Source organism: Patagioenas fasciata, chromosome 7 (genome assembly GCF_037038585.1).
Source record: "Patagioenas fasciata isolate bPatFas1 chromosome 7, bPatFas1.hap1, whole genome shotgun sequence".
Classification (NCBI taxonomy): domain Eukaryota; kingdom Metazoa; phylum Chordata; class Aves; order Columbiformes; family Columbidae; genus Patagioenas; species Patagioenas fasciata.
In genome coordinates, this window is record NC_092526.1 from 37,376,989 (window position 1) to 37,393,217 (window position 16,229).

At 38.7% G+C, this 16,229-nt stretch overlaps 1 protein-coding gene across 18 annotated transcripts in view; it reads right to left on the reverse strand.

Annotated features, from left to right (window-relative positions):
- The window catches only part of ADAM23 (ADAM metallopeptidase domain 23), a 119,637-nt gene that overhangs the window by 16,703 nt on the left and 86,705 nt on the right, over window positions 1–16,229 (reverse strand). For 16 of the 18 annotated variants that reach the window (XM_071811443.1, XM_065840494.2, XM_071811439.1 and 13 more), the window contains 9 exons: window positions 13,598–13,669; window positions 12,759–12,845; window positions 12,263–12,343; window positions 10,341–10,391; window positions 9,808–9,871; window positions 8,091–8,196; window positions 5,779–5,898; window positions 4,929–5,097; window positions 1,654–1,765 (listed from right to left, as the gene is read on the reverse strand). In XM_071811443.1, the coding sequence (XP_071667544.1) occupies window positions 1,654–1,765; window positions 4,929–5,097; window positions 5,779–5,898; window positions 8,091–8,196; window positions 9,808–9,871; window positions 10,341–10,391; window positions 12,263–12,343; window positions 12,759–12,845; window positions 13,598–13,669 (862 nt within the window). Of the gene's footprint in view, window positions 1–1,653; window positions 1,766–4,928; window positions 5,098–5,778; window positions 5,899–8,090; window positions 8,197–9,807; window positions 9,872–10,340; window positions 10,392–12,262; window positions 12,344–12,758; window positions 12,846–13,597; window positions 13,670–16,229 lie in introns of those variants that run through there. The other 2 variants (XM_071811454.1, XM_071811445.1) reach the window with 2 other exon arrangements.

Sequence of the window (16,229 nt, forward strand, 5' to 3'; positions counted from 1 at the left end):
TCTGAGACTTGTGAACAGGCATAAGATACTTGAGTACTGGTAATAAGGAGAAAAAACTTAATAGAAACTAATTTAGTACATTGGATCTTTACGATACAGAACACTACTTTTGTATTCTTCTGACATCTTCTCCAAAAGGAATTCCTCTGCTCGCATGCCAAAAGAGATTATAGTAACTGTCAGTGTTCAGGCTCCTAAATTCATTTCTGAGTGTATGTTACTTACGTAATAACAACAGTAAAAATAATACAGCTTTTTAAATCATTGAGCCATCTTGTACAAAAACACATTTTGCCTTTTTGCAGAGGACTCCATTGAAAAATGCAGTCTAAACTTTATGTCTGTACCTACTGGCAGAAATCCATGCACATAGTATTCATTTAAGACTTTTTCCCAGAATATTTCTGCATTGACATCTGAATTTTCATAAACGTATTTCCATTCTGAATTAGATGAGTTAATCTGGATGACAAAAACCTCACCAAGATAACCATACCTCCTGTGTTGTCTTTCCTATAGACCTTTTTGCAGAGGAGGGAATTATTTCTTACCTACAGGACTTGGAAATGAGCAATATAAATTTCATGTACTGTCATTGTCACAATTGTAAATACTGCTCTCCTCATCCACAAAGAGAAGTAAATCAGCTCTATAGTGCTGTTCTCCGCTATTTTTTAAGGCTCTGTAATCAGCTTTCCAGTTAGGAAGGGTTTTTTTTTGCTAAGGGGCAAAAGAATAAGGCATACAAGACAGAAACAGAGCCATTCTGGAGGGACATAGCAAAATCCTGTCCTCCCTTGAAACCTTGGATATTTTAAAGAGCCTTGTATTAGTGATAGAAGAACGTGGAGCTGGGACATAGCAGAAAAATTGTATCTGGGTTTCTCAGTTGTTTATTGGGAACTCTATCAGTAAGTGCGTAACGCTGGATATATATCGTCTAACGTTGGACAACGTCCTGATGTCAGGAAATACTTAAAAAAATTAGCACAATCCAAAAACATTCTTTGGCAAAGAAGTCAGAAAGAATGCCAAGTGCTTTTCTCACGCTTTGAAAAAGATCTTCTGATCAACTATTTCCTCAATAACTCCTTTATACTTCATATGCAGTTGAAATATCTACTAAATACATAGGAATAAGCAATAACAATAATAAGAATAATCTAAGTCCTTAAAATCTTCATTTATTTCTTTTTCCTCCCATTGAAATCTCATTTCAAGGAACCAAAGTTTGTGTTTTTTTTCAGGAAGGACATTCCAATTTTCTTTTTTTTTTTTTTCTTTATGCCACAGTTCTCTGAATTAGTTAAGAACAACTAAGGGAACTGGAAATCTCTAGTAAAACATAAATACTCAGTTATCATACAAAAAATAAGGGCTACACTTACATTCCAATCGCAAATAAAATGATTGTAAAAAATAGAGAATAAAGGATGAAGGAAAAAACCAGAAAGCACATACCATTACCTACTGAACTCTTCTCCAAATTTAGGTTAGAAAAGTTTCATCAATTCTCAAAGCAGAAAGACCTACTTCTGGGGCTGAAACAGGACTGCACAATAGCATTCTCTACAGGCTAATTCTACTAGCATGTATAAACAGAAAAATGTCATAAATACTTGAAAGAAACATCAAAACTGAAATCACACAAACCCTTGGGTCCTTCTTCCTTCTTGCCACCACTGTCCCTGATGGGATCGTTGATGCTGCAGTCTGTCCCGGCCCAGGAGGAATTACAAATGCAGGTAGCTTCATTACTACAAACCTGGAAAAGAAAATAAATGACAGTAGTTGTTTTTTAACTACAGTTTATTAAGTTTATTTAATGTGTAATTAGGTATTTCATTCACATTTAAAACTTACCCATTTATACATTGTAACAATAGCACTGAGTGTTTAGAATAAGTGTAATATACCAATAACCTGGAAGTTTGCTTTAACCCTTTAAATACAGTCAGATGGTAGGAAACACACAAGTGTTCGCAGTGGTTCTGTCATCGTTTGCACTACTTACCTGCACAGGATTTAAAAAATAACAGAAATTCTTGTCCAAAAAAACCCCTATCTAGACTAGTTACATCTTCACTAACCAACTGTCTAGACGTTGAGCCTGGGTGTGCAGACGAAATACAAGTATTTGCCTTTAAAAGGCTCAAGACATGGTTATGCTTTAAAACCTCTCATTTACAGCTTGTTCCCATGTAGCAAAAAATAGTGAGATTTTCATTGGTTTTGTCACCATTTTTTTCTAAGTGCTTGCTTATTTTGTAGAAAGAGAGGAAATAGTTTTTCCTCAGTTTACATTTAGTTGAATGGCCTCTAAAAAAGGACTTAGGACTCACTAAAACTTGCACTACATTTATCAGATACCGGGAAACCTCTAACTGACAAAACCTAAAATATCAAATCAGTAGAGTCACAGAATCACAGAATGTTAGGGATTGGAAGGGACCTCGAAAGATCATCTAGGAGCAGGAACACCCAGCTGAGGTTACACAGGAAGATGTCCAGGCAGGTTTTGAATGTCTGCAGAGAAGGAGACTCCACAACCTCCCTGGGCAGCCTGGGCCAGGCTCTGGCACCCTCACTGAGAAGACGTTTCTTCTCAAATATAAGTGGAACCTCTTGTGTTCCAGTTTGAAACCATTACCCCGTGTCCTATCATTGGTTGTCACCAAGAAGAGCCTGGCTCGATCCTCCTAACACTCACCCTTTATATAGCTGTAAACATTAATGAGGTCACCCCTCAGTCTCCTCTTCTTCAAGCTGAAGAGCCCCAGCTCCCTCAGCCTTCCCTCACACAGGAGATGCTCCACTCCATCATCTTTGTTGCCCTGCGCTGGACTCCCTCCAGCAGTTCCCTGTCCTTCTGGAACTGAGGGGCCACAACTGGACACAATATTCCAGGTGTGGTCTCACCAGGGCAAAGTAGAGGGGCAGGAGAACCTCTCTTGACCTACTGACCACCCCCCTTCTAATCCACCCCAGGTACCATTGGCCTTCCTGGCCACAAGGGCCCAGTGCTGGCTCATGGGCATCCTGCTGTCCACCAGGACCCCCAGGTCCCTTTCCCCTACACTGCTCTCTAATAGGTCATTCCCCAACTTACACTGGAACCTGGGGTTGTTCCTGCCCAGATGACAGACTCTACACTTGGCCTTGTTATATGTCATTAAATTTTTCCCTGCCCAACTCTCCAGCCTGTCCAGGTCTCTGGATGGCAGCACAGCCTCTGGAGTGTCAGCCACTCCTCCCAGCTTGGTGTCATCAGCAAACTTGCTGACAGTCACTCTATTCCCTCGTCCAAATCATTGATGAATATATTGAATAGTACCGGGCTCAGTACTGACCCCTGAGGCACTGCACTAGATACAGGCCTCCAACTGGACTCCACCCCGTTGACCACGACTCTCTGGCTTCTTCCCTTCAGCCAGTTCGCAGTCCACCTCACCTACCCGGTCATCCAGACCGCACTCCCTCAGTTTAGCTGTAACGATGCTGTGGGAGACTGTGTCAAATGCCTTACTCAAGTCAAGATAGATTACATCCACTGCTCTGCCATCATCCATCCATCTTGTTAGGTCCTCATAAAAGTCAATGAGGTTGGTCAAGCACGACTTCCCCTTGGTGAAGCCATGCTGACTGCCCCTAATGACCCTCTTATCCCTGAGATGGCACCAAGGAGAAGTCGTTCTATCAGTTTCCCAGGAATGGAGGTGAGGCTGACAGCTTTATAGTTACCCAGGTCCTCCTTCTTGCCCTTTTTGAAGACTGGAGTCAATAGCTATAAACTTTCCATATGAAAAGGGACATGGAATGTGTTGCTAGAAGAGGCTACTAAGTAAAATATATGGCATGAGAAATAGAAAACAAAGAATGACATTTTGATGATGGGACTAGAAGTCAAATCAGTCATTACGCATCATCTAATAATGTCAAAAACCCCCAAAATTAAGGTACACACTCATGTTTACAAGTTAGAAATGCATGTGATTTTTTAAATTTAACTTTTATTTCACTCTGCTTCTTCAAGTATTCACTGAAGAATCTCATCTAGGAAGCTGAAGATAAATGTCAGGTTTGATAGCTGAAATATTATTTTAAAATGATGAACTGGAATAATCCAAAGCAAAACAACGAAGGTAACCACTCATGCCACTCTCCAGAAGTACCAAGATGGTTTCTAAATCTCCTAGATCCTTTACTTTCCAATTTTAAATTTTTTCTTTGTGATTTTGAACCTAACCATCTTATTTGAAGCACTCAAATTCATCTTCAATTACACATACCAAGAAGGACAAACAGAAACTTCTTGTCTGAAGCCCAGCTCCTCAGACAAGTGTCTGTCCACAGAGTCCCACAGTGGAAAGGTTTTATCAGTATTACAGTTAAGACATGGAACAGTGAATCTGTTCATCAAAACATGCCTAACATCATAGACAAGTGGGTAGAAAAACAGAATATAATGTGCCTGAATGTAAAATGATACACTTTGCATCTGTTCAGGAAGATTATATCATCTCTGTCGAAGTCCAGCAGTTTAGAACTTCAATTATATAAGTCATGAGGTATAAATCCATTAACACAGGATAAATTTTGCAAACGTGTTAGCATGCAGGAAAAAGTTTAATTGAAGATGGCAGGTAGCTTGAAATATGGGTAGTACATTACAGAAGTATCTACAGTAACTGATGTCAAAGCTCTTTCTTGCTAGTAATTAAAACAACATATATATATAATTGCAGAATTCATTTGATGACTTTGCTTTCTAAACTGTTATCTGTGCTTCACAGACTGGTAGTCTTCTCCTGTATCTAACATTTGAGTTTCCAGATCCCAGATCAGCAGGTCTTAAGAATGCTTCAGGTAGAGAACTCGCACATTAAATCAGAGCAGAGAGAGCTGGAGCAGCTCGGCTGCTGACTCACCCCATGACCAGAACAGACTTTGCCACTGGAACCAATGGGACAGCTGGTGATATTCAAGGACTGAATTGGCAGGCACTTCTTGTCCAGACACATCATGTGAGGGCCACAGGGAGCACCATCCTCCACATAACCTAAATCTGTATCATCATCTAAAAGAACATGAGCACCACTAGGAGAAATAAGTTTTAAGATACTATTAGTATTATGACTGGAATCTTCTGAAAATATTCAACATGTTAGTGCAGATGCTAAAAGCCCCATACCTTTCTCTCGTTCAAGCATACAGACAGATTGAACAAAATTATAGCTTTTCTGTCTGTCCACAGCACTGACAAGGTGCTCCAGTTGTCAGACTAAAAAGAAGTCTAGATAATGACTTAAATACTCAAAATGGGCACCTTAGGCTTTAGACTTTTTTCCACAGTCTTTAGTGGGCTGTGATTTTTTTTTTCTTTTCAAACGCTGTAAAATATTATTTCTAGAAAAACTGTTTAAAAACTAACTTCCCATGTGGTGACATTTAAATAAAAATACTAGTGGAATAAGAGAAGAATTAAGAATCGTTGTTCACTCAGGATCTAACTATGTAAGAGAGTATTCTTAGTGTGACAGCAATGTTGCCAGTGTCTTTAAGATACAAATCTAGGACTGTGTTCAGTAGACTAAAACCCATTTACTTGCCCTTTACCTGAAATGTAGCTTAACATCTCATCCTGCCACAACTCCTCAGTTGACTCCCTCTCAGCCTTCACTTCCCTCCACTTCCCTTATATCTCTGAGGATATAATACTTTACAGTTAATCAGGTTTGACAGAGCAAAATCACATTGGAACACTGCATTATCTTTTACCTGCAGTCCACTATTCGGCCTTGATGATAAAAGGAACTGGGGATAATTTCTCCTTGAACTTGACCAACTCGTGGAACTTTAGTAAGATTAGTACAGAGCAAAAAGCCACAGAAAACGTCGCTATAAGATGAAAACATAAAGCAAAAAGTTACTGGAATAATATGAAGTAAACTTACAAAAAAAGAAAGACTGGCAATGATGCTGATGATTACCATTAAGTAATATGTTACCATAAGCTGCATGATAGACTTCCAGAGTACAAGGCTGGAAATAAAATGTTATTTAATATAAATGACAAAAGGCAGAAACAAGTAATGTTAATGTTCACATGAACAAAAAAATGTAGCTGTGCTCTAAATACAATACAGTAAAATTAAGAGGAGCTAAATTGTACAAAGCTTTGTCATATCTGGCTAAATAACATTTCCCTCTCTCTAGCAGCTTGGACACCATACATTAATGTAAAGTTTGAATTTTTAATGGAATTTTATTTCCCTTTGTCCTGGTTTTGTTAAAAACAAGACTGGTTCTCTTTTAGTGATTTTTCTTTCAGCTCAGTTCTACCAGGTGGCTGTACTTTTTCTGAGTTTTAGGCTGCATATTTTTCCTAGGATGCTGTACTCGGTGCTGATAAGAGACCAATGCAATGCTGAAGAAGCTCGTGTTTAGATTTATTACTATGGTAGCTAAGAAAGACTGATAAGTTTTCCCACATTCTGTTGTGAGAGGGGCGTGTTTGAGGAGGGGTGGATGGAACAGGTGACTAGAACTGACCAACGGAAGTATTCCATCCTATAATTGTCATACCCCCTATGCAAGAGGGTGATGACGGGGGTCACACTCTCTTCAACCATGGCCAGCATCTAGAGGGGACCCTGTCTGTCTGCCTGCGACCCCCAGGCCTCAGGCCCTGCATCCTGCAACCAGGTTCTGGTTTTGCTGTGCAGTCCTGCCCATGACTTCCTGGGGCCTGAGCTGCACCTGCTGGAGCCGCCAGCTCCGCACACCCAGCTCTGCTGCTGGAGTGACGCCAGCTCCACATCCAGCACTTGAGATTGGTTTTGTATATTTTGTATATATATTCTCTATTTATTAGTAGCATTAGTAAAAGCCCTTTAAAACTCTCCAACTTGAAGTCTAAGTCTCTCTTCCTTTCCTCTTATCTTTCCAATCATCTTTCCAATCTAAAGGAAAGGGGTGGCGGGAAGTGAGGTGATAACAGGGAGTGTCTGCCACAGTTTATTGCCACCTTGCATTAAACCTTGACACCCTTGCAGGCCAAGAGAGCCATGATAACAATCATTAGCATGCAGTGTATGTGCCTGAATTTTGGTAGAGTCTGCTTCATTTGATGTTATTTTATATATGCAATCTTCAACAAAAGAACATCAGCTTAAAACTTCCACCTCCTGCTCTACTTGTCCTAAGCCACAGAAGCAGCTGGATGAATGCTGGAAATTGTATTTGTTAAAACTGGAAAAAAATTAAATGGCCCTTCAGCTAGACCATTTTTCTGCATCTCGCTACTGACCAAGAAAAGCTTCTATACAAGTGAGGTTTTTAATACACATATCAGAACAACACTATTCTCATCTTAATATAAAAAAATCCATTAGACAACTCATTTCCTTATGATCCTCTCTGAAAAGTGAATCATGTAATTCAAAAACAACAAAAAATTGCCACTTGACAAGCATCAAATAGTCAAAGAAGGAAAACACCATTCTGAGACTGCAATTTTTACATGCATACTTAAAAACTACACAACAGTAAGGAAAGCAGGAGAAATTTAAGTCTATCCGCTCGTGATCATTAACTTGAAAAGTAAATTTAATGAAACATCCATCTAGTAATGATCACATGCAAATGAATCAGCCATTTTCTCTATAGTATCCAAATGTCTAATGGTCCTCTCTGGTCAAAACAAAGGGTTGGAACAACCCTGAAATAGCATAATTTGGTATCAGTCCCAGAGTGAGCGAAAATAGTGCGTGTATTTGCAGCTTGATTTATCCCTACCGAGCCTGAGGCGTTTGTGTATTATGAACTTGACTTTTTGCTGCCTTGTCCCCCAGCTTCTCTGAAAGACTTAAATTCCCAGCACATTTTTCTGAAAATCTAGAAATCTTTAGAAGTGTATTCCTGAGTCACCCATGGATTTGTCAGAATTAGCTATGGAACCTTTTCACAATGAAAATCTCGTGAGGGAAAGAATATTCAAAATAATGCAAAATAAACCACTGAAATGTTCATGAAAAAGTAGAAAATTCATCTATTTAGAATCCAAATAATCTCTACCAAGCTGAACTTACTGTTTGCTACACTGAATCCATCGATCTCCATCCTTTCCACAGTTTCCTTTCTTCGTGCCTTCTGTGTTAAGCTTTTCATAACAAAATTTGTCAGATCCTGAAGACTCTGTTGATGAAGAAAGGAAATAGGAATGTACTTTCCACTAGCAACACCAGAGCTTTGAAAACCTGCATAATTTATTGCAACAGTTCTCTGTATTTTTTTAATACACAACATAAATCTAACCACATGTGTATGTACACAGTGTATGTTCCCAGTGACCACAGTGGGAACCTTGCAGACTGAACTGCAATACCTACCGATGGTTTTTCTAAAATAATGCTTAATCTTCAAAATTTGCTCTGAACTTCAAAATAAAGCCATCTCCACAGTATCTGCAGTGTCTTCTGCATTTGAATTTATCTGTGGTCTAATTTTGTTCACTTTGTAACAGTTGCACATAGATTTAATCAAGTTGTTTTCACTGTAATTATTCTTGATCTGTATTTCAGGAAATCAAAGATTCTATATATGACCTATAGCATAAGCATATGTTCTAACATCAACTCAGTGTTTATTTTATTTTTAAGAGTTCACAGAAAGAACAAGAGTGAACAGTCAGTGTACTTTCTACTGCTTTTTTGGAGTAGAAATCTGAACTGAAAGCTTTAAAACCAACAAGCTCATTTGTTTTTTTCTAAAAAGCAATTGAAAAAGAAAAAAAAGAAAAGCACAACAAATACACAGACGAAGATCAAAGGTAAATAAGACAGAGTAGTTTCAGTAAAATCACTTGCAGAGAAGGCAGACCAACTACTTTTAAATATAGGTGTGCAAGGTACAAAGAAATTGGTTAACAAAAACACCTTTTGCCTTTAATATTATGAGTTAATGTGAGATGGCAACATAAAGTTTAAAAAAGCAGAAGACAAAGAAAATGTTGTCTCCATCCAATTTTACACTTACATAGCATCTTTCGTATTGTGTAAGACAAACAATAAGTGGTAAAACTATATCCTTCCCCTCTTCCCTCAAATTGAATGAATCTGCCTCAAAAGGCCATGTCAGCAGCGGCCATTGTGATTAGACAACATGCACAAGGAAAACTGAAGTGCCAGAGTCCAGGACATCCTGAAAGTGCTGCTCTGCTCAACTGTCCCAAGGTAATGATCCAGAGCATGTATCTCTTCCCAGCTGCAAGCAAAATCTATTGCAAATGCAATTCTGTTTTACTCAACAACTCTGTGGTTAAATTCATACTAGGTATATTTAAATTCACACTAGTTTTCCTGACTATAGGATGGTATAGCAGAGCCAAGGTGGTGCAGCTTTACCATGAACTACTGCTGGGATAATGGATTAAAAAACCCCAAAACATCTGTTTTGAACTATACCGAAAACATCCTCAAACCTGTTTTTCCCCCTTGGTAACAGTAACTCAAAGTTGCTAATATTTTGTATGGTTTCTCACCTAACTGCAGCACAGTCCAACATTTGCTGCCCTGCCTATGTCTGCTACCACATCACATCAGAACAGTCATCACTTCCAAACCCACATACAACTTGAAGTTTCACTTGCAAATCAAGCCTGAGTTCTGAGTTGCTCACTGCAGCCTGCGCTGCCGAGCAGAAAACTTACAGTGGCAAGAACAAAAAATAAACCCACTAAAATTACAAAACAAAGGCAGGAATGAACCAGAAATAAAATACATTTGAGGTAGTTAAAAGCCAACCTACTAGATCCCCAGATATATTTGCACTGATTATCTCTTGTCTTGCATTCACCGTTATAGCAACGACCCTAAACAAAAGACAATATGTTAGCAATGAGAACTGAACATTATTTCATTTCCTTCTCCCACAAAAAATGTCTCATTTTGATTCTTCACCCACATATCAGGATGTATAAGTTTTCATTAATTTGGGTAGATGGAGTACACGTTTAGGGCCAGATTCTCCACGTTAGTTGGTGTCTAATAGATACTGACATTTCAGCAGCTGCTTTATACTTCTCATTTACATTGTTCTAAAGAACATCTTAACATGTAGTGAAATACAAGACCTACATGTAAAATGTAAAGATACAAAGCACCTTTTACTCAAACTAGAATTTTTTACTATTCATAGAGTGCATAAAGCACAAGTAACATTCACGTCCAAAAGACAAGATTTACGAAGAAATATAGAAGATAGGATTAAAACAAAAATGACAGCTTGCATTTGGTTGATTTCTGTTTGCTGATGTGCGGGGATTTTAAAACACTGCATACCTGATTAGAATCACAGGCATATCCATCTTGTTTATGAAGATTTGGTGGACACTGAAAAAAATCAAGTATTTTTTTTAATTACGTAATAATACAACAAAGGATTATGTATGGAATTTTCCTGGTTTTAAAAGACAATCACACAACATATAAAGGGGGTAGCTAACACAATTAGTGCAGGAATCTTTATAGCTACAAATACCAATGAGCCATGAAATATGGGGTTTCATCCTGACTTTTTGCATATTCTAAGTAGAAATTAAGGAAGTCAAGCAAAATAAAAAGCAAAGCAAATGAGTTCAGTAACAGGATATCTGGTAGCTAATACTGGGGCCGTGTTTGCAACAGGACCACTGAGTGCACTTCAGTTCCATTAAGAGCCTGAGCAGGCACCCAGCTGTAGCCTACCAGTCTACTGCTTACAGAGCTGGGGGGGTTTATGATATTATCATGTTCTCTTGGCATTAGAAGCTTTTTTTGGTATGAAAAGTCATTAGGTCCAAAAGCCTCAGATTACTCAAGCTAGGAGCAGGCCAATCTCAAGGCTGTTCCTCATCACAGAGGGACCTGTGAAGATTTGGAATGCTGCTGCTGCAACATACCCTATTAGCCAACACTTGTAAGGTGGCCTTTCTAGCCCTTCTCCTTCCTGCTGTGAATGCTCCATCTATTTAATAAAATATTTACAATAAGATGCAGCAATAGCTACTTATGTGTAAATGTGCATGTCTCAGATTATAACAGAAGAAGTTGCTGTTCATTTATTGGCATCTATAATTACAGACAGAGAGGTGATCTATCCTGAACCTTATTTCTTCAAAGCTAAGAACTTGATGCAGCAGATGACTGCAGCAGGGTTATGAAGTTCTTATATAACCTTGACGTTAAATAGTCAATATTAAAAGGGAACATATATCACCTGAAGTGCCAAAGTTGCTGTGAAAATGGAAGATGTACAGAATGTTGACTATTTAAGACTCAAGTTAAAGCAACCCTTTGGTTGCTGTTTATTCTTAAACTTTCGAGTATTAGCCAAATGTTTTCAAGAAAAATGCATGATACCCACAGCTGTTGAAATCATACATGTGCACACTCTTAAAAAATATAATACTTCATATAAGTCTGATAAGGAGCAGCTGAGGGAGCTGGGGCTGTTCAGCCTGGAGAACAGGAGGCTGAGGGGAGGCCTTATAGCTGTCTACAACTACCTGAAAGGAGGCTGGAGCATGGAGGGTGTTGATCTCTTCTCCCAAGTGACAGGGTGAGAGGAAATAGCTTCAAGTTGCACCAGGGGAGGTTTAGATTGGATATTAGGAAAAAATTCTTCATGGAAATGGTTGTCAGGCATTGGAACAGGCTGCCCAGGGAAGTGCTGGAGTCACCATCACTGGAGGGGTTTAAAAGATGTGCAGACGTGGCGCTTGCTAACTTGGCTTAGTGGTGGACTTGGCAATGTTGGGTTAACAGTTGGACTCAATCTTAAGGGTCTTTTCCAACCTAAATGATTCTATGATTCTATACTCAATTAGTTGTCATTTTCTATGTTTATATTTTAAATCATAAGATCCTTTGAATCCATTCACATTTGCAGTATGTTCTCCATACTTACACTATAGGCCAGGTAAAAAGTAAAGGAGGATGTCTGACACAAATAATATAGAGACACACAACCCCCCCTGGGGTTTTAAAAAATAAATAAAACTACAGAAGTCATATTTTGAGTCCACCTAGATTAATTTTTTTGAGCTTATGACAGTTTATTCTTATGTTTAAAAAATGTTGTTAGGATTAAAAAATAACCCCGTTAGTTATTTGTGGGTATATGAGAGTCCAGTTTATTAATCTGGATTTTCCTCTTAAATTGATATAAAATGAGTCCAAACAAACATCAACAGTGTAAGCAGAGAAAGCTGCTGCAAACATACCTGGCCAGAATCCCCAGTGCATAACTCTGCAATATCACATTCATTCACTGCATAGCGACAGTCATAGCCTCGCGGGAAAAACTAGGAAATGAAGAATATAGTTCAGAACTAAGATTATGTAAAAGGATAATGAAAGGCTCGTTTTTGGAATTACTCCTCATTTTAACACACTGTAAACACTATACTCATGCATATTTGTCTTTTTTTTTGCTTGGCTAACAACAGAACACCACAATCTCAATAGTTATTTCAAAGTTTCTTAATCTTTTAAAGGCTAATATATAAATGCAAATAAAAGGCATTTTTACATGAATACATATCCACTACAACCCATTTATGTATGGGTCAGTAACCACATTATTGTCTGGAATAACAATCTTACTCTACATAAGCTGTTTCTTTTCATTCTACATGAAACATGCTTTGAACTATAAGAGGCTGCACGTGACTTCCATGGCCAACTGAAAAGACCTCTAGATACTGCAGCACCACTCACCAGACACGATGTGTTGCAGCAGGGGCCGTCGCTGCAGTGTGCTCCGTTAGAAAGAGAGCACTTTTTACAGCAGTCTGCATAGCATTCCTGAAGAAAACAGTAAGCCACATTTTTAGTCTTCCATTTTAAGTAAGTTTTTTCTTCACAATCTTTCCAACAAACTCTTATGTACCAGCAGACAAAGATCAGTTCAGCACTGATAGCTTGAAATTATCAGCTGGAAGAATTATTTGCAATGCTCAAATACTAAAGTAAAGGGAAAGCAGTGACATGTAAGCTCTAGCAACGAGGGGATTCTCACACCTTCTGAAGCCTCTTCAGAGGTGTGGAAATAGCCTGTGCCAAATGCACGTGCTTAGTCAAATTGCATTCAACGCAGAAAAAAATTTAAGAAAACTAATTACGGGTGCAATTCTATTTAAATACTAGAACTAGGAATCAAATCTACAGGGCAGATTTTTGCAAAAGTATTATTGGAATACTTCTACAATAGAGAAGAAAACAGCATTTTACTTATTCTGTCTGAACACAGGCACCTGTCTCCAAAGCGCGGATAAGGACACTATCACTCCAGCCACGCTAACCAGGAAAAGTAAAGGTCTAAGCACTTCTACAGGGTGACTCACAAATTTCTGGGAAGCAGCTACATGTTAGTACAAGAGGAAGACTGTTCTGAGGACACACACTGTCTTCGCACTCATTCTCACTTGAGAAAATGTTCCCTAACAATAGGCAAAACAAACTCATTTCCATAACCTTTCCTCCTTTCTTACCAATTACATAGTTTATCTTAATATATTTTGAAGGAAAGACTTGGGCAATAACAGAACGCTACTTGCCATTCGGAAACCGCAGTCACATTCTTCTCCTGCTTCTACGTATCCATTCCCACACTCTGTAGTTCCAAAAAGCTGAAAGCAGAAATGTCCCCACCACCCCAAGTCAGAATAAAACCGGTATCAAATGACTTTTCTGTCCCACACAGCCCATTTCTGCAGTACTACAGAGAGTACATATGCCTTGCTACTGTGTTTTTCAAGTGCTGTCAGTCAGAGTTGTTCAGACATGAAAGATATACAGCTAAATCACTTGATTGCTAGAACTCTTTAGGAGAATACTGATTTGGAAAATTACAACAAAGAGACAATGCAATAATACTCAAGGCAATAACATTTGAACTCCGTTCCAATTCTCTGGACTCCCATTTCTCTAACAGTTCCTCCAAGAAACCAGTCTGCTGTATGATCTCTGGCATCTGCTCGGGTACCCATCCTTGTTCATGCGATTAGTCACTGCCTATTCCAGTGGAACATGGTTGTGCAAGAAAATAATATTAAGAAACATTGCCAAGAGGAAGTTCTATGTGCCTTATTAGTAAGTTAGAGTAACACAACCACGTATAGATAGTGCTAAATAGTTACTCCTAGGAGTTGATATATACAATACAGATAAATTCTACAGTCCAGGATGATATAAATTCTATACTCTTTTCACATATCATAATTTTGATTAAGGTGATTTAAGATCTTTTTCAGTTTTGTCACAGAAATAACTTTACAAAAACCTTGTCTGTTTTCAATATAATAATTCTGCTTTTAAATCCTGTAAGACTACCGGGAATCTCCAATTTAACTGGGATATTAGCAACAGAAACACATGCGTCAAGAGAACATGGTTGAAATGAGACGTTAAAAGTTAATATGAGAACAGGTAAATCTACAGCTGGATGAGGGTCAAAGATGTGAGTAAACATGTTCTTCCTGAATGGCCTTAGTGTCACTACAGCTCTTGAGGATTGAGATATGAAACAAAATCACAGAATCACAGAACGTCAGGGATTGGAAGGGACCTCGAAAGCTCATCCAGTGCAATCCCCCCGCCGGAGCAGGAACACCCAGATGAGGTTACACAGGAAGGTGTCCAGGCGGGTTTGAATGTCTGCAGAGAAGGAGACTCCACAACCTCCCTGGGCAGCCTGGGCCAGGATATGTTACCCTTACTGAGAAGAAGTTCCTTCTCAAATTTAAGTGGAACCTCTTGTGTTCCAGTTTGAACCCATTACCCCTTGTCCAACCATTGGTTGTCACCGAGAAGAGCCTGGCTCACCCTTTATATATTTGTAAACATTAACGAGGTCAGCCCTCAGTCTCCTCTTCTTCAAGCTCAAGAGCCCCAGCTCCCTCAGCCTTTCCTCACACGGGAGATGCTCCACTCCCTTCAGCATCTTTGTTGCCCTGCGCTGGACTCTCTCCAGCAGTTCCCTGTCCTTCTGGAACTGAGGAGCCCAGAACTGGACACAATATTCCAGGTGTGGTCTCACCAGGGAAGAGTAGAGGGGAAGGAGAACCTCTCTCGACCTACTGACCAACCCCCTTCTAATACACCCCAGGATGCCATTGGCCTTCCCGGCCACAAAGGCCCAGTGCTGGCTCAGAATTATTTATAAACTTGGTTGGAATTCTTCTGCAGTACTTGGAAGGGGAGGAATCATAATGCCTAATCAAAAAGAAAGAAAATATTTTACTTATCTTGCATAAACCACATATCTAATCAATAGTGTCTACAATTTTGGGTGCCACAAGCAAAACTATGCCGAAGCAATTAATAACGTTATGTACCCTTCTTCACTAGCAATGTCAACGTGACTCAGAAAACTGACATTTCTTTTTTCTCTGTAAGTCACTGTTACTACTGCACTTCAGTAAATCTCTTATTCTGAACCTGAAATTCAGTTTTTCATCAAACAGACCTGGTTATTTGACCAGCAGCTCGTAGGAAAACAAAAAGGGAGAAGAACACATAAAAATTTCCTACAGCATTAATCAGGAACCATCAAATGTCCATAATACATTCCAGACCATGACCAAAAGTTGATAATTAAAAGTGCAATCATGGTGACTGCTTAACACAACCATGTTTCATTTACCTAAAGATTAGATATGCTATTTTCTACCTTACCTCCCAACATCCAAATAATAGGATTCAAAACATTTTGTTATATTTTTTTTTCCCGAAACTACTTTAACTTAAAAGCTGTGAAACACTGACACATATAACATACAAAGTTAATTCAGTCATTCTCCTGGGAGCATTTTCACAGAAGTAAACCAGTTTTTTATTCTGTATACAGTCAATTTGATTAAATTTGTTAACATTATCTTGCTAGACAACCATCACCAAACAATGAAGCTGTATTTTTCTTTCTACTTACTCTTTACTGTAAGAATTCTTACATTCTGATTCTAAAAGCAAAGATTGCTACCCTGGGAAAAGAATAAAAAACTCTCTAACAAGCAAAATTTATTTTTAGTTAATTGTGCAATGTGGTGGCCCTACCAAAAGATACAGAACAGTAAAGAGAAGAGCCTAATAGTCTCATGTGGTATTAAATTCCACAAGGACAGCAAGTTTGGCACCATTATTGAATAGAATATTAATACTTCGAATTGATCTTACTTTGCAAAAAAAGCC